Here is a 19,505-nt window from a genome sequence, read left to right on the forward strand (position 1 = left end):
TTAAAAGTGCACATTTAACACACACACACACATTTACACACATAAAAAATAATATTCATGATAAGTAGCAAGTCAGAAATAAACACACACACACACACACATTTACACACATAAAAAATAATATTCATGATAAGTAGCAAGTCAGAAATAAACACACACTAAATAAAGTTAACAGAAAGAAAGAAAGAAAATGTTGCTTTTGTTGCAGTAACTTTATCGTAGTGTAGTTTTTTTATGTTTTAACCAATACGAAGAGATACTTTTGAAATGAAAAAGACATTGTGAACATGCACAAAATTCCTTAGTAATCCTGAACGTATACAGACAGAGGTTTTTAACATTCAGAGCAAATTCTCAACCCTGGTATAGCCAGTGTGTGCACTTCAGGTGTCAGTTACAAACACGAATATCAAATTCCAAAATGTGAGTAAAAAATGTAATTCTCTATTAACAGTTTTTACTGAAAAGTATTTTAGAATTAATATTTTAGCATTGTTTAATATTTATTTTACACAGACTAATTATATAAGGCAATATTTAAAAAATCCTGAATTTCCAATAATATGATAATTGTGACATTTTCTCTTCTCTAATTTATTTATCACCCCTTCAAGAAATACAAAATTTAACATAAATTACTCGTATAATGTCATCATTGCTCAGGCAAAGCATAATTTTCATAGCCTTCAATCTTATTTAGTTACAGAACCATAAGATAGAAAATCAGACCTCTCTTGCCACATCCACCCATCACATCTTCTCTATCAGAACTTTTGGCATTTAATATTATGTTATTTATAACCAATAGAAAGCCAAGTGATTTACAACTTATATGGTGCAAGTATTATTCAGACATGGTTCAACGGGCAATAAAACTAAAATTTAAGTATAAATAGATATATGCTGTTATGAGTTTAAAGCTATTTAGGAAAACTAATGTAGTTTCATGCTACACTTTGAAGTCATTCTAGAAAGAAAAAGGAGATTTATTTAAATTTTGTTTTTTTGTGGTGTAAAGATTGGTCAAATTTGAAACTTATTTAGGAGTTTTTAGAGAATACGCAAATGAAATTTGAGATTTTTGAGTCGAAGAAAGGTATTTTTAATCTTAACATAAAAATCACTTTGCACTTGGATTAGTAAAAAAAAAAAACTTGATGCCATTTCAGAAGGTGAAGTCATGGATCACTGATAAATCTTTGGCTATCATATGATGATTATTATACATTACATGATAAAGCATTGTCCCATTAGATGCTGCAGTACATGCTGCATCGTTAAGACCAAGCCACAAACATGTCAGATACTTCATTTCCATTCACATGTTACTTTACAGCAATGTATTTTGTATAATTGATTCATGCATCTTAATACAACACTCATGAATGTCTTTATGTAATGTTCATTCATGTGTGTGTAAGGCCACATATATATATATATATATTTATTTACATACACATATTGTTATATATGTTGTTATGTAAACCATAAGCTTATCACAGACTGCCTCGGTAGCCATCTCTGGTAATGTTCCAATAACTGTGATCTGTATTGTACTTCTATCTTTTCAGCCATCACAAAATAAATAATCAAGCTAGAATTCAGCAAAAGTAAGACTTTTCTGCCATAACTTTAATCAGTATAATTACTATTTGTGCTGTAACTGTGGTATATATATCAGTATACGATTAAAAGAAACATCCCCCTCATTGCATGTGGAAAAGCTATATACAGAGTACTGAAGTGTAGCAAGGATTGTGTGGTATTCTCTGTTGAACTCCTACCACTCAGCTATATCAAGCAACTCATTTTTTCAAAATGTCAGAGTGGTTTAGACCTTTCAGTCATTAATTTTTCAACCACGTGATCATCATAACGTATGATAATCGATCAGCTATCACCCAGTGTCCTATTGATATCTCTTACCTGAAACTCCAGTAGCTCAAAAAGCAAGGGTTGCTGAATGTTTTTGGTCCCATCAATCTCACAATCAACAAACCATCCTATTTGATGATGGTCAAGCAGATATCGTTCAGTAAAATTCTGCAAAACAGTTTGAAAAGCAAGAGTTGTGAGATATTTTTAGCTGAATATTCAAACCTCTAACTACTGTCTCCAATTGTGCAAACAGTGGATGTCCTACTTACTTCAACCATCCTAACTTATGAAGTAATCAAGTGGCAATCACACAGTATACATTGTACTGTGAAATATCACCTATTAACTTGGAAAATAAGGATCACCACTTCCTTTCAGTCAGAAATCCTACAATCAGAGACTATTTATAGGGAGCAAGACATCTTACCTGGACATGAGCATGTTTCACAAACAACATGTTGTTCTGTACTCAGTTGCTCTGTACACCATCATGATGTACAGTCAGTTTGATTAGGATTAATTTGGCAAGCATATGTTTGACAGTCTGTATTACTCATCACAATTGCTAATAATTGTGCAGTATCTGAATTCATCCTGCACCTCTGCTGTCACTGGCATCTGTATCTAACCAGAATTCATACTCTTATCATGGATAAGCCAGTTATTGTGGTTTTTACTAAAGCATACTTCATGGACTTGAATGCTTCCTTACAATCTTCACTACATTTGCAGTATGTTTTGAGTTAGTGAAATCTGATAATTGTGTGACAGTTTTGAAGAAATTGGCTACAAATTGTCAGTAGTATGAAAAACCAAGTAAATTGTGCCAGTTTCTCACTTCTGCTTTTTTAGTAATATATGTGGAAATTCCATTTCTACCAACAATATGATCAAGAAGTTCCACTTCTATATGTGTATTCTCCTGGTTTCAGTTTCAAGCCAGCCCTTTTTTATCCACTGGTTCTTAGTGACAGGCATGAATGTGTGAACAAATACTTAAAAGATCCTCAACATAGACCAAGCATTTTCCCTATTACAGCCCCTGCAGTGTAAGCTCCATTAGCCTCTGAAAGCTGGTTGCACATTGCACAGGTTAGTGACATGACATGATATTCATGCAAGCCATCTCTCATGCTAAAAGCAGTTTTAGGTTTGCTTTTGTCATCCAGTTCAACACCACGTCTAAAGTGCTGAGCCAGTTGGAACCTTCCCATGCATCCAGACATTTATTTGTTAACAGCAAGGAAATATGTAAAAAAATTTATTGTTTTCACCCATATAAAATCAACATAGATCCTGAACATTATTTATTCCTGACAGTCACAACTGGAAATGACCTAGCACTCTCAGAAAGTCATATTATCTTATCTGATAACAACCACTGTATCTTGGCACTGGCTACATCTCTAGTGCTCCAGGGAATTCTGCTCAACATTTGTTTAAGGTGGTTTTGGGTCATTGTTATGTAACCTAATTGGCCATCTAAACCCACAAACACATCAGCTAATTCTTTTCTTCCAACAAGTTGCATGATTTCCTATTACTGTGTTGCATGCATCCAGATTGTTTGCACAATCCTCAGCCAGTGTTCTCGGTGTGTTGGCAGCCATATACTCTTTCCCTTTCATAATTACAGATTTGCATTAAGTTCTAGTTTATAGCCATTTGCCAGAATGAAGCCAGTTTCCACTGGCCTGAATTAATGTTTTACTTGGAGGGCTTGATATATTGCAAGATATACCATTGTTCTGGCTGCTTCTGTGTGTACCAGGAAATCAATCTTACTCCATTATACATTTATAGCTAAGCACCAACTTAGGGAAGCACAGCACTCAGCTGACACTGAAAAGTTTATTGGTCAGCCCAGCTCTCTCAAGGCTGAGTGGATAGTGGTGAATGATGCAACCACTTGTTGTCAACTCTCCTACACTTGGTTGGTTGTTGGTGAGAGCCAATAACCTTTCTTGGTTTGCAGCATGGCAGAATATGGGCTCTTCACTCTAGAGTGACTCAACCATCTACATGCAAAGTAGACTCTTTGCTTCTCTTTTCCAGAACTATGTCCACATGGAGATGACATCTGATGTGGCATATGAACCACTGGAGTACTAGGATAGCATTGCTCATTCCAGTGTGGTTGTGTTTCAGTGCTAAGATGTGTGGATGTTTGTTAACCCTTGCTATGGTTTGTGCTGAGCACAGTATAGGTACCTGGGTAAGATGAAACACAAAACTGCAATATCTTGTTGTCATGACATCAAAGTTTTCTCCTTTCTATTCAGTCTGTTGTATTTTCATATAGTACTAATTTTCTCTGAGTGTAATATTGTATAATGGGAGATTCATCAAGATATCTATTGCAAAATAACTACTTTCTGACTGAGTTTATGAGAAACGGGGAAAGTTTGATCACAAATGTACAATCACAATAAACGGTCTTTATTCAACAAATACAGTAAGACTGTACTTTACTTGCCACAATGAACAGTCACCTTTACTGGAGAGTTAGGTTTGAAGTCATCTGTAGCCTTTTCATATGTTAGACTAACTCTGTTGAGTTATTGTTTCAGACTGAATAAATCTCAAGTTTCTTACTTAACCTGTTAATATCAGACTTATTGAGAGCTGCTAGTGCTATCAACATGACTGGTCATTCTCAAATCTAACCAAGAGAGGTTATTACCTCAAGAGATTATCCAACTTCCAGTGGAATAGATAATCTTCTAATTACATATATATATATTACTGTTGACATTGTATGGGAAGACAAAAGATGCTACTATAGGCGAATAATAGGATCTTAACAGTGTTCTTGACCAAAATGTTGTATGGGAACTGAATGTACCTGCAAATTTTTTTATATTAATTAAAAAGAGGTAGAAGACATATAGTATGTTGATGTATGACATGTGAGCCTCCTAAATGTGAATTTATTCCTATATTTTACCAAAATACCTAACCTTCACTGGAATTGTTCCAAACTTTTGTTGTGTTCTTGTTTAGGTATTGGTCTTTTGCATATCAGAAGTAGACTCACCTTTCTTTCCAATTATATTGTTTACCCTCCTCTGTAGGATTTTCCATACATTATTTTGGTGTGAACTTAAGGCAGTGTGTATAACCTATGAGCTTCCAAAGAGAGATAGGCTCCAGTTTCAAGGAATTGAATGGTTTGTAGGTGATAGGCATGTACATATTCAAAAATAAATCAGTCTTTCCCAATCTTAATTATTTTTAATTACTCAGTTTACACTAAATAATGCCCAGACTTCCATTAGGAATTTGATGCATTTCTTTTTCTCATTGGATGACACCCTTTTCTTTGCCCAGTATACCAAATTACTAATATGATAAACTGAAACAGTTTAGCAGTTTTAATTTTTAATTTTCATATTATACCTCAGTATATTAACTGATGCTCTTTTCTTTGATTAAGTATTGAGTTGATCATAATTATATTTTTTCAGTGGAAGTAGAAAAGGACAGTGCTCAAAAACAAGGAGGTGACTATCAGAGAATGATAAAAAAGGAAAAAACTGAAAAAGAACAATTACAGAAAAGCAACAATGAACTGATTAACAGAACAAAACAGTTAGAAATGGAAAAGGCTGAGCTGGATCGTAGACTGCAGGAATCACGAAATCAGTTGAAATGTAAGTAATTTATTTTGTAATGTGTAAATAACTAACCATACCTTTTTTGATGTTGTGCTGTGAGTTTATACACTTATCCTGGTCCATTATATTTATTTCAGTTGATTGTGCATTACCTGATTTTTCTAATGGGCAGCAATTACTATATATTTAAAGTTGTAGATGTTTCATTAACACAGTATCCTATGTGTGCAATCAGTTTGTGTTACATATGTACTGTTATGAAACAGAAATAGTTAAAATGTTGCAAAATTAACTACAACAAGATAATTAAACATTGTTAATTTAAAAAAGGAGAATGGAGATTGTCAAAAAAGTACAGAAACAAGTTCAATCAAATTTACATCCATACAAGAATCGGTGGTGATTTTTTCAATCTCACTAGACTAAGAGCTCACACTAAGACTATAGAAATGTGCATCGGAGAGTTGCTGTCTACTGATGATGTGGTATTTGTATCTAATTCGACAGATGGTCTACAGACCATGCTAGATCACTTTTCCAAAGCATCCACTGCATTCGGGCTAACAATTAACATAAAAAAGACCAAAGTCCTCCATCAGCCATCACCTAATTCTCACTATGTAGAGCCAACTGTTCTTCTCTCTGGTGAAAAGCTAAATACCGTTAACCAGCTGACTTACCTCTACAGTACAGTTGTTAATGGCAAATGCCTTGATGCAGAGCTTAACCACAGGATCCAAATGGCATCTGCTTTTTTTGGATGAAAACAGCAGGTTTAGAAACAGCATGGCATATAACCAAAAACCAAGCGTGAATTATAGCAAGCCGTGGTACTGAGCTTCTTACTATATTCAGCAGAGACTTATACACTCTGTCATTGTCCATTGTACAACTCAGAGTTTCTGAATATATCTTGGGTAGACTGAATCACTAATGAGAAGGTATTGAAGTGTGCCGATATGCCCACCGTAGAAGCTGTGCTTCTTTAGAAGCATCTAAGCTAAGCTGGTCATGTGGTGTGCATGCCAGAACATAGATTTCTTAAGACTCTACTTTATGGAGAACTTTCCTCTGGCCAACTGTGGAGAGGTGGATCAAAGCTGCATTACAAAGATGTAATATAGCATCACCTGATCACAGCTGATATACCTACTACAAATTGTGAGTCCCTAAACAAAGATTGTGACAAATGGCACAAATCCATCAAGGATGGTTCAGATATTGCACACACCAAATGTAGGTGAAGGTTTCACAGGATTGTTTTGCTCAGAGACACGCCTTGCCTAGTAAAATATCACAGTTGTGAAAAGATGTCCTAGCAATTTTGGGGCTCTGATCACACAAGTGCTAGAAGCACAGTCAACAATCCAGGCATTGATGGTTTCTTCCCTCATTCTCTATATCATCTTCGATTATCAAAGGACTGCTGACGACAACAGTGACATAAAAGTTACTGAATACATTTATACATTCATTATTATATTGTCAGTACAAAAGCGAGATAAACATTACTGGACATATTTACACATTTATTATTGTAGGGTCAGTACAACTGCAACATAAAAGTTAGTGGATGTAGTTACACATTAATTATTGTAGGGTCAATACAACAGTGACAAAAATGTTATTGGATAAGTTACACATTCGTTTTTGTTTTGTCAGTACAAAAGTGAGTTAAAACTTTCTGTATATAGTTACACATTCATTATTGTATTGTCAGTACAAAAGTGAGTTAAAACTTTCTGTATATAGTTACACATTCATTATTGTATTGTCAGTACAAAAGTGAGATAAAAACTACTGTATATAGTTACACATTTATTATTGTATTGTCAGTACAAAAGTGAGATAAAACTACTGTACATAGTTACACATTTATTATTGTGGGTCAGTACAAGTTATGTTGGCTTGCTTCTACTGTATTCACTGTCGTTGTTTTACATAAGGCTAGCTTCTAAAGTTTATAATGGTCTAGTTATTGGAGAAAGGAAAAGCAATTTTTTACTAGACAGAAACTAGAGAAACTGGTTTTATATAAAATTAAAATAGAGAAATGGAATAAATAAGAAATCAAAAATGATGTTTGGATAAAGAAACAATAAGGTGAGAGCAATTGCAGTAACAAAAACTGGACATCAACATTTTATGAACAAATGAATTGCACATTCTTTTATTGATGTTTAACAAAGCATAACACAGTGGAACAAAACCTAGGCTATAGAAACTAACTAAAACAAGTGTCACAGTTAAATGAGAATAGTCTTACAAAATAATAGGAAACTCGTAATTTATAAGCTCAACCAAATTAAAGCTCTTAGAAACATTATGATTGGAGATATATTTTTAAATAGCTTGAATTTTTCATATTTTAAATCTTTTTTAGCAAAACTCGATATTGTACATTACTTAATATTCATGTGGAATTAACTCGCTATTTTCACAGTACATACATTTCCGCTAACTATGGTTTCTAGTGAAATGAAAAGCCTTTATGAGTGATAAATGAAACTCAAACAGATATATATATACAAGCAAATAGTATTTATTCTTTAGCACATTCATGAAGCACAGCATCATTAGCAGTCTGGGTGCTTAAAGTTCTGTATCATACTGTTGTGAGTTTAGGAGGATTGTTCGATTTTATCCATTTCCACAAAGACATTTTAAGAGGGGTACGTAATGAAGTTGTGACTGTTTGTTGTTTGATATTGCTAAAAAATATTGTAAGTAATGAACAGATTGATTTACTGTTCATCTAGAAATACCTGAAGAAGGACATTGCCCATACCTTATATCTACAAGAGTATATATGTATATCTGTAATTAATACCTTGTTGTCTTTGGTGGTTTAACCTACAACATACCTCTTCTCCTTATTTTGTGGTCAGTTTGTTAACAAATTTTCATCTTTTTATGTTTTAGTTTTAGAAGATTCAAAATCAAGAGTCCTTAAGGAGTGTAGTGAGCTGAGGAACACATTACGAGATGTGGAAAAGTCTCGTCTCCAAGCACGCCAAAATGTTCAGTCACTCTCACGACAAGTAGGAAAACTAGAAATGGAATTAAAAGGTAGTAAGGAAATCAGTCAAGATTTGAAAGCTCAACAACAAGTGCTTGAAGGCCGGGAAGATAGCATGCAAAAAGAAGTTTCATCTTTAAAACAGAATGTAAGTTTATGTAGTTACTTTTTTGTATTGCAAGGAAAGCAACTTCAAAAGTTTTTCTGACTGATTAACATGAAGTGTAAAGCAGTGGTTCTCAAACTTATTTTTTCTGCCCAAGGCCTGCATCATGAATCAAACTTAGATGGCATTTACAATCGAATGTTAAAGTAATAAATAAGTATTACTTACCAGTCAGTGAGGAATGATATATTTTACCAGTGGGTGTTATTGTACCTTTTAAATTGCTTCTCATTTATTTATTTTGTTGATACAGCTTACACATTTTGCATATATATATTGATACTTTGCAAGTTTCTTGTGTCTCAGTGTTCTTGAAACACTGGTTTATAATGTACATTATAATGTAGATATTACTCAGGCACAAAATGTTTTACAGCTTTCAATCTTTGTTTATGGAGCCATGAACTAGGAAGTCAGACCCTTCTGCCAATCCCACCTGTCACATCTTCTCTTTCACAAATTACCAATAATTCTCTCTTATGTTTAATTTTATATTACCCATAACCAATAGAAACCAAAGTTTTCATCTATAAAATGATGTATTATATTACATTGTTTTCTGAATGCAGGTTTATCAATTTCTCTGTTAGTACAAGCTTCGTTCCCACAGAAATGATATAAGACTAGCTTGGATGAACTTGTAATGGTTCTTGTCGCATAGTTAGAAGGCCAGCAACATTTTAATAGTTAGAGGAAATTTTGCAGACAATTTCCTCTATTGGATGACATATTGTGTTGTTTTCTGTTCGGAGAATTGTCTATTTTTCCTCCAGTTTAAAACTTTTCTCATTGGAATGGCATCAGCAAGATTAGCTAAGTCTCTTATCACATAGTTAGGAAGCCAGATAAAATATGATAGTTATAGGACATTGTTTGCTTTGTGCATGTTATTATTCTCTGTTCTTAGGTGCATTATTTAATTAAATAAAAATTATTTAGTATGGTTGTACCATTAGTATAAAAAGTAGGTTTAAGTTTCATTGACAGTTCACAGCAAAAAAAAACAAGAGACCCAGGTAAGTACTATGTTTCTTGTTTTTCATGTGTATTCTTTATTTATTATTATAAAAGCAACTAAAATGTAAAAATTAGAAACTTATTAGGTAATATTAGTAAAACAGTAATGTGAGCAGCATGTATTGTGAGTGATTTACAACTTGTGTGGTGGAATTGTATATATTAGTTAGACATGGTTCAAAGAGAAATGAAACACTGAAATTAAGTATAAACAGATATATACTTTTACAAACAATTTAGGATAAACAGTTTAAAATATTTTAGTAGACTACATTATATCATGGTCTTCACTCTTGTCTTACCACACAATGTGCATAATAGTTTAAATGTTACCGTTTTCGTTTTACAAAGTAACAGAAGTTAGTGGATTAAAAGTTAAATTGGGTAAAGTATAAAGATGATCAAAGACAGGGCTGTATTAAAGTTTAGTGGGGCCCTAGGCTTGGTAATATTTTGGAATAATAATAATAACTCACTTTTGCTTCTATTCTGCTAGTTTTAAAAACATTTTTTTTTTTACTTGGGTGGCTGTCGGGGCCTTAGGCACGGGCCTAGGTGGCCTATGTATTAATCCAGTACTGATTAAAGACATGAAATGATTTTTTTGCCACATAAACTATACCAGCAAAATCATATTTTGCATATTTCAATAAAAGAGTACTAAAACTATCAGTATTTGAATTTAAATAGTGATCTTGAAAATGGAGACAGATGTACTCTAGATATTGTTCTGTGTATGTTGATGACTGAAGTTAAGGCTTTACTCTAAATTACACTTAGATATTGGATGTACTTATATAAGTAGTTGCTTTTGTACTTTACTAAACTTTCTTTAAAATCATATTTAGTTTTTGACTCTTATTAGTTGATGAAAGCTGAGGCCAGTAAGGATGCCTTGTCTAGAGAAGTTGTTAACTACCAGCGTAGGCTAAGTGATTTGGAGTATCAGATGAAGCTTCAAATGGAAGACCATTCTGTAACTTTAAAAGAGAGTTGGGCTACTGAACAAGAAGCTGAGAAACAGAGAGCTGAACTACAAAAAACCCTTACATTCTTAAGTGAAGAAGCCCAGAATTTACAAGTGCAACTCAGTGTGGCAGAAGAGAAAGTAAATGCAATGGAGAAACAACTTAACAACACAGAAAGTAAGTTTCTCGCTTGTGTAAGATATTGGTTTTCCTAGCTATGTAAGTAGACAAATTAACAGTCACATTTGTTCAGTTTTTCAGCGAGTTTTATGGTAGCATAGCGTAATGATATTTATGTTAATTTTACTGTAACATAATATTAAACTATCAGAGTTGATCTTGGTAACATTTTTAATTATAATTTACACATAAAAAATTACATGTAACAAAACAGTGAATTCTATAGTAGACGAATGTATTTGACTAACCTTGTGCTCGGAAGTGTGATTTTTATGGGTTGCAGTGGTGTCTGAAGTGATGTAGGCAAGAATCACAGTGTGTTAACTTTGTAACAAAGTACTTTTAGTTTTACATGTTACAAAAACTATGGGTCAGTTGGTATTGTTAAATTCCAAAAATATCGTTTATGGTTATTCTTCATAGTTATTTGTACATACACTAATTTTTGTTTTTTAATAAAAGCACATGTTAGGTTATTGAAATCCACTGATCCACCTTTTTTTTGTTTGTTAGAATTATATATTTCTTGGCACTTTTCTTCAGGAATCAATTACTTCTCTGCTGTCTGTAGTGTATATGTACTTTATATGTTGTGTATTTTATATGTCTAAAATATTTGATAAATATATCATTCATGCAAAAACAAAACTTTTTTCTACTGTATATGTATTACTACTTTTACATGTTTCTAGGCTATAATGTGACATTAGAAACATAGAAAGGGGTCAGAGTTGTTTTTAATCATAATTTGAATATAGTTAATATTTTGGATGTTAAGTCAAGTTGATTAATCAGTGATTTTCCTACATAATCTAAGAACATTATGGGTTTTGTTAATGTTTGTAAAATTATTAAATAATATTCACACATACACACACAAAAGGTAAAAACTACTGTTTGTGTCAACAATTGTGTTTTTATGTGCCCAAACGTTACTAGTGACAGTTTAAACCAAACTTAGAACATATGACGGGAATACACTAAAGAAGTGTAAATTGTTTTGGGCTTGCACTTTAAGTCACACAAAGAATTGGTTAATTTACTTGAAATTCTTCTTAGTTTCATGCAGACTGTAGGGTCTAATATAAAGTGCAGTGGTAATATTTCCAAAACATACTTCATCTCACACTACAGTTATCACTCAACTACTAGGGTTTCTTTTCCTTTGCCCATCTAAGCATTGGTCTGATTTTTCTTGTGTGCTCCAGTCTTTTATTCTACACTTAATTGCTCTTGGCAATATCTGTCTTGTGATACTTTCCACCTATGTCAATGCACCCTCTATCCTGGTACTGTATATAAGCACCTCATTAAGATAATATTATCACTTTTTCTCGAGAAAGCATTCACTAACAGGTTACCTTGTATCACGACAGTTAGAGATACTTTGTCCATTCTTTGTGTTACCTGTATGATTTTCGTAATTAAAAAAATATTTCATTTGGCAAGCTGATGTATGCCATGAATTCCCAGATTACTATTATTTCCAGCATGGAGGCAAATCAGGTCTCTCCTATCCCACCTCTGATATCTAGCATTGCCAAACATTTGAGGAGGGGGTCACTCTCGGTTGAGGCTGTCCATGACCTGAATCGTAATGAGATGGAACCATATATTTGGTCTGTTGGTGTTTCTCAAGGGGAAATCCTGGACATTCTAGAGAGAATTTAGATTTGCTTTTTTCAGCATCTTCCTTACTCCATCTGCTTCTCATGATTCCAGTTTGGATCAGCTGCCTCCAGCTCCCTTTCTTCAAAGTTCATGATATATTCATTCCTCACTGTATTTTGGCATTTTTTGCTAGGACTCTGGATGACCAAATGTGATGTTGCTGAGATTTTTTCGTGCTCTCCAATGTTATGTGGCATACAATGAAACATTTTGTGGCTCATGTCACCATTTGTTTCGACTTTGGGATCCTACTGTGTCACGTGACCTATCCCCTATCACTCTGACAGGATGGATTCATCAGTTGGTTTGTATGGCATACTCTGGATTTTCATTGGAGGAGTGGAGACTTCGTCTGGTCTCATCTCATGAAGTTCAACATATCTCGATGCCCCTAGCAACTTGGTTGCATCACTCACTGGAGGAAATTGTACAGGGTAGTAGAGCACACCTAACACATTTATATCTCACTATTTACATGATTTAGCAGTCTTCTCCTCGGATGGGTTTTGGCTACCCCCTGTGGCTATTCACCACACCCGGCTTGATAGCAAAAGTGGGGAGTGACTTCATTTTTTCTGTATTAATCTATTTCTTTTCAGGGACCCTCTCATCATTATCATTTGAATCCCACTCAGTGGTGAGTGTTGCATGTTCAGGTATGTTTTTCCAAATCTGCACTAGTTACCAGTTGACTAATAAATAAATTTTTTGGTAACAAAGAGCTCTTTTGAGATGGAGTGTTCCATAAGACCACCTTGGCACTTTCTGGGTGGTACACAATTATTCATTACCATACATAATATACAATACTGGACTGCCACTCATGGACTATCATGAGTAAAAGATAAAGGGATCTTGCCCCTCCCTGCTGACCCCTGAGTTGAATATATCTGGGTTGGTTTGCTTTTCAAAATAGGGAATGTGGCTCACCTATTGCACCATATCTGGAGCATTGTTCCTTGGGGCTCCCCCCATTTCTCTATAATGGAGCATGGGAGTCCTTACCACTCCCAGTTTTCAGTTGCCGGAGCGGTGAACAGAAGTCTATTCCTCCTAAGTGATGTTTGAATACTTTTTTCCACTCAAGGAGAAGAGAGCAATGCTGGATACCCTTCTCCCCCAAAACCCTGGCTGGTTTTCCCAGATGTCTGGTGGGAGCAGGACCAGCATATGCAGGAGCTTCCTCATAATTCCAGTTCAGAGATGACACTTTACTATGCAGTTAGGTTGAGTGTGGTCTTTTTGTTTGGTCATTATATTACTTTCCATGATCATGGAAGAGGGTCCTTGACTTCTTGTAATTCTGCACACGGAGCATCAAGTTCTTGAGCCATTGGTTGAACTTGTTTTGTTCCACATCCTCCTCCTAATTCCAGGAGCAGGGGTCTAGTATAAGGTGTAGTGGTAATATTTACATGAAAGAAGATATAGTTCTGAGTTTTATACAGACTGTAGGGTCTAGTATAAGGTGTAGTGGTAATATTTACATGAAAGAAGATATAGTTCTGAGTTTTATACAGACTGTAGGGTCTAGTATAAGGTGTAGTGGTAATATTTACATAAAAAATATAGTTCTGAGTTCTATTCAGACTGTAGGGTCTAGTATAAGGTGTAGTGGTAATATTTACATGAAAGAAAATATAGTTCTGAGTTTTATACAGACTGTAGGGTCTAGTATAAGGTGTAGTGATAATATTTACATGAAAGAAAATATAGTTCTGAGTTTTATACAGACTGTAGGGTCTAGTATAAGGTGTAGTGATAATATTTACATGAAAGAAAATATAGTTCTGAGTTTAATACAGACTATAGGGTCTAGTATAAGGTGTAGTGGTAATATTTACATAAAACAATATAGTTCCGAGTTCTATACAGACTGTAGGGTCTAGTATAAGGTGTAGTGATAATATTTACATGAAAAAAAACGTAGTTCTGAGTTTCATACAGACCACATAGTTTGGTATAAAATGTAATGATTAACATTTGCAGGAAATATATTGTTTTGAGTTTCAAACAAACTACAAGGTTTCATATAAAGTATAGTCATTAACATTTAGAGAAAAAATATGGTTTTGAGTTTCAAACTGGGTGCAAGGTTTGGTATTAAAGTTTAACTAGCTATGTCTTTTTTTATTTCTAAAAGATTTAACTTTGTGTGAAGGATTCATATTTTATTAAAACAACCATGATCTTTTCCTTTTTTTGTCCTGCCAGCGTAGTGTATTTTAAATCATCTCTAACAGTGTTTGCTGAATTGATACATCTGATTATAGAGAATATACTTTGATGAAGCATTCCACTACATTGTCCAGAGATCTTGATTTCACTACAGTCAAGTGATGTGAGAATAGACACAGAACATTTTCTCACACACATGAAAATGACAAATCTAAAAAAAATTAGACAACTAATTTTAGTACAAATTGTTTTTATTTCTGATATCATATATCTGCTTTTTTTAACATTGTGGTTTTCTTACAAAAAGTATCTTGGAAGTAATGAGATTACATTTTTGTCTGTGAGTTAGTGTTTGTCTATTTTTATTTTTAAGATATTTTAAGTGTCATATATTGGTAGTCAGTTTCACAGTAGAACCATTGTCTATCCATTGGTGTGTTACTTTCCACTTGGGCTTGCCAACATAGTATCAGTTTTACAGTAGAACCATTGTCTATCCATTGGTGTGTTACTTTCCACTTGGGCTTGCTAACATAGTACTAGAAATAACAACATTTCCTTTGGTTGTTTTGTTATCAATGTAAAAAGTACTCCTCAGCTTCGGAAGATACAAGTTCCTTTTTTTAAACAACATATGACAAAATTTCAGTGTATTGCCAAAGATATTAAATAGTTGCAAAGTTTAAAATTGATTTTATAGTATGTTTATTCTCTTCTGTGTTAGATTCCAAAAAGGATATGGTCAGAAAACTTGCCAGCATATATGAAGCTTTGTATTATTATCTTGGAATAAAAATGGATGAAAGTGTTGGAGCAAATCCTTTGTGTCTTCCAAGTGCAGGTTTAATACACCAAAGCTCCCTGGTTAAAAAATTTGCTAATTTTACTGTAAGCAAAGCCTGGACAAAGTCTTTTTCCCCAAGGAACAAGTCATGTTTGTGGACCACAGCCGAAATGGATGTTGATCTTGTTCGTTCAGCTCTGAAAGATCTAGTTAACAAATTACACAGTACAGAGAAAGACAGAGTATGTGTACTTGTTATCTTTATTACATAGCACATTAGAATAAACAGTAGCATGAGTCTTACAATTGATGGATAATATATTTAATACATTGCATTATGTATGTATTTGCTAGTTTTATCTGTTGCGCTGTATTAACAAGTTCTTTGTGAAGTTTAAGCATATGTGTTTTGAGTCCTATATTGTATGATATAAAAGTACAAAAAGTATCATACATTTCTGTTTATGAATATGACATTGACTCTTCTGTTATACCTATTGAAAGTATGATACCTTTTTTGGATACACAATCCATTAGTCTGACTCGTTGATGATGCATAACTTGAAGGTATTTTCATTACTTATAAATGGGCAAATAGGCTTCCTCCATTTAACGTATGTAAAGTACAGGTAACTAATATGGAAAAGCGTTAGATTAGTCCTTACAATCACATTTTCGATGAATCAAGTAATTTTGCCTCTTACATTGTATTGAATCATGCACGAGAGGAAAAAGCATATAGGATCCCAAAATCAATTCAAGCTTATCAAAGGATTAACTTGGGGGGTGTTGTATATGCATTTTATATTATATTGTTTTTCATTAACTGTAGTGGAGAAAAGTTAGTTAAAAATTTTTCTTGTTAAAATTAACATAAAATACAGAAATATATTGTAGAATTAAGCATTACTGTATTTGAAGTAGTGCGTGTATATAACGTCATAAATATGTACAGAAAAAACTAAACCTATAATGATGTGAATATGTTGATTCATGAGTTGGGTATTCATGCTGTTAACAATATTTTGACCATAAACCCATTAATATCTTCTGAGGTTTAGCCAGCTAGGAGATTTAAGTTATCTCATGAGGTTTAGTCAGCTAGGATATTTAAGTTATCTCATGAGGTTTAGTCAGCTAGGATATTTAAGTTATGAGGTTTGGTCATCTTGGAAATTTAAGTTATCTCATGAGGTTTAGCCTGTTAGGAGAGTTAAGTTATCTCATGAGGTTTAGTCAGCTAGGAAAGTTAAGTTATCTCATGAGATTTAGCCAGCTAGGAGAGTTAAGTTTTGAAGTTTAGTCAGCTAGGAGAATTAAGTTATCTCATGAGGTTTAGCCAGCTAGGAGAGTTAAGTTTTGAGGTTTAGTCAGCTAGGAGAATTAAGTTATCTCATGAGGTTTAGCCAGCTAGGAGAGTTAAGTTTTGAAGTTTAGTCAGCTAGGAGAATTAAGTTATCTCGTGAGGTTTAGTCAGCTAGGAGATTTAAGTTATCTCATGAGGTTTAGTCAGCTAGGAGATTTAAGTTATCTCATGAGATTTAGTCAGTTAGGAGATTTAAGTTATCTCATGAGATTTAGTCAGTTAGGAGATTTAAGTTATGAGATTTAGTCAGCTTGGAGATTTAAGTTAGTCTTTAAACCATATTCCAAGCTAATGCTAAATAATTTTATTAAATGTAATAATAATATTCCAGTGTTTTTGAACTTTATAAAGAAAAATGCATTCATTTCCAAAACACACAAAAACTAGTTGGTAGTTCCTAAAATCTAGAGAGCTTACAAATACACGAAACTTAATAGTAGTTTTAATCAATAATGTAATTGCAGTAGTGCATATTTAACACAAAACTGATCAAAAATACAAAAATATGCTTAAAAGGAAGGTGATGACTGATGAAAACTGACACCTTGACCCCAAAAGTGTAATTAACTTGAAGTCAGAGAAAAATGGTTTTTGACATATTATTCTTTATCTGTAGAGTTGGTAGTGGTAAAATAGAAAAATTAAACTTTGTGTGTATCCATATACGTACATATATATATAGGGAAAGTAACAAAGTATAAAAACTGATTTAATGGCTTATATGATACAAGTCCAATAATTAAATTAACCAAAGTAATGAAATGAAAAAGAGTTACAGAACTTTCTGTGAGGAAAGTATAGAGATATATATTAGATACCAAAGACATATCTTTCACACACAAACATGGTCAAGTTTAGGAATTACTTCTATTAATAATAGCATCATTTCTTTTTTTAAGTGTTAATGCTAATAAATTTTTAGCTTAGAAGTTAAAAGTAGCCTCTTGTTTTGTTTTATAGGCATAGGTGCACTTAATGTAGTAAACTCTAACAAATTCTAAAAACATTTACAGTCTAAAAAAGTGTACACACAAGTTTAAGCAAAAGACAAGATACTGATATATAAAAATATACCCTCTTTTTTTATATTAGAGCACAAAATCCATGAGACATTATAGGTTTTTTTGTCAGTGTTAAAGACACAGTGGCAACAAAGACCTTTAATTGTGTTGTTTTATCCTATTAATTATTAATACTTATTTTAAAGTAATTATGGGTTCAGCATGTCAAACTTTATTTTGAATGGTACTGCTTTGGTATACAAATACAAGCTACCCCCACTCTCTTGTATTATATATTTCATTTCTACAAACATTTTAATTTTCTTAAGTTCCAGTTATGGTCATGTTGCTAAATTCAATCTGAGGTTTATGTTCACTCAAAGAACTTAAATAGTATTTCATGGAATAGTTACCTTGTGTGTAATACGTTACCTTGTGTGTAATACGTTACCTTGTGTGTTATACGTTACCTTGTGTGTAAGAGATTGTTTTATGAAGCACAGGTACTTCTGGATTCTTATGATCTATTTTTCTCATTGGTCAGCTACAAAGAGCACGTGAATTGTGAAAGAAGGTATGATGGTTTCAACCAGATTTGTCTCTGTCTGAAGAGGGGTAAAACTTGCTTGTGCAGTTTCATTTTTGTTTCCTTTATCCTTCAATCTGCTGATCTTTAGGCTTTATTGCTAATTCATTCTCAAGTAAAGTTTATTTTCATTTACTTTTCTTTAAATATACCTCTTTTTATTTGCTACCCAGTTTTAATACCTTTACCAAATTTACTTCACTTGTCAATGCAGTAGTCTACCATAAGTTGATCAGCCTTGCCCTTCAGAAAATAGTGTTTCGGTTTTACTTCAATACCATACCTTATCTCTCATTCCAGGTAACTGTGTGCTTCTCTATCCTTGAATGAACACACTGCTTTTTAATAATTTCTTATCATGTTGGAATATATTTTGTTTTATTTCAGTATTTTTCACTGAACATTTTAATGACCAGGTTATCATGCAGGAAATGTTTTTGTGATATAAGTGAATTTAATAGACGTTTGTGTTTTTAATTTAGGATAACTGGAAGTTTAATGCCCATCGATACCAACACCAGCTAGATGAGCTTAAAGAAGAACATAGTAATGTCACTTCAAGATTGGAATTACTACATAAAAGTCTTGAAGAAATACAAAATGGTAAAACTCTTTAAATTTATTCAAATAATCATATAACAAGTTTGTGTTTTACACTTGCACACACTTCACATGTATATGACCAAAAGTGTACATCCTATTTGAACTCGAAAACTCTTTCGATGTTCTTACTACTGAGTAAGTTATTTAACACACTCTTATATCAGCTGTTTGACTTTTGAACTTTTTGCCAGATGACGACTTTTGAAGAGTCAGAAACTTTGTTGCTGTTTTGATTGATAATTTTACATGTAACGAAAAAGTCTTTTCAAAAAAGGAAGTAAATGTAGGGATGGCTAATATCAATCCTTCAAAAACAATGCAAACAAGATAGTAAGGATTGCATTTGCATCAACCCTACATAATAGCACAGGCACACAGTGTAGGAAAATGTTAACAGACAAAAATAGGATAAATTGAACTCAATTGTGATTGAATAGTTATAGATATTGCTATATGTTAATTCTTACCTGT

At 33.3% G+C, this 19,505-nt stretch overlaps 1 protein-coding gene across 1 annotated transcript in view; it reads left to right on the top strand.

Annotated features, from left to right (window-relative positions):
- The first annotated feature begins 2,526 nt into the window (after positions 1-2,526).
- The window catches only part of LOC106470735 (rootletin-like), an 88,773-nt gene continuing 71,794 nt past the window's right edge, over positions 2,527-19,505 (top strand). The window contains exons 1-7 of the mRNA XM_022399370.1: positions 2,527-2,620; positions 3,682-3,822; positions 5,346-5,531; positions 8,418-8,662; positions 10,563-10,842; positions 15,419-15,720; positions 18,914-19,034. Coding sequence (XP_022255078.1) covers positions 2,527-2,620; positions 3,682-3,822; positions 5,346-5,531; positions 8,418-8,662; positions 10,563-10,842; positions 15,419-15,720; positions 18,914-19,034 — 1,369 coding nt within the window. The remainder of the gene's footprint in view (positions 2,621-3,681; positions 3,823-5,345; positions 5,532-8,417; positions 8,663-10,562; positions 10,843-15,418; positions 15,721-18,913; positions 19,035-19,505) is intronic.

Source organism: Limulus polyphemus, unplaced genomic scaffold, assembly GCF_000517525.1.
Source record: "Limulus polyphemus unplaced genomic scaffold, Limulus_polyphemus-2.1.2 Scaffold4190, whole genome shotgun sequence".
In the NCBI taxonomy this organism is placed as follows: Eukaryota; Metazoa; Arthropoda; class Merostomata; order Xiphosura; family Limulidae; genus Limulus; species Limulus polyphemus.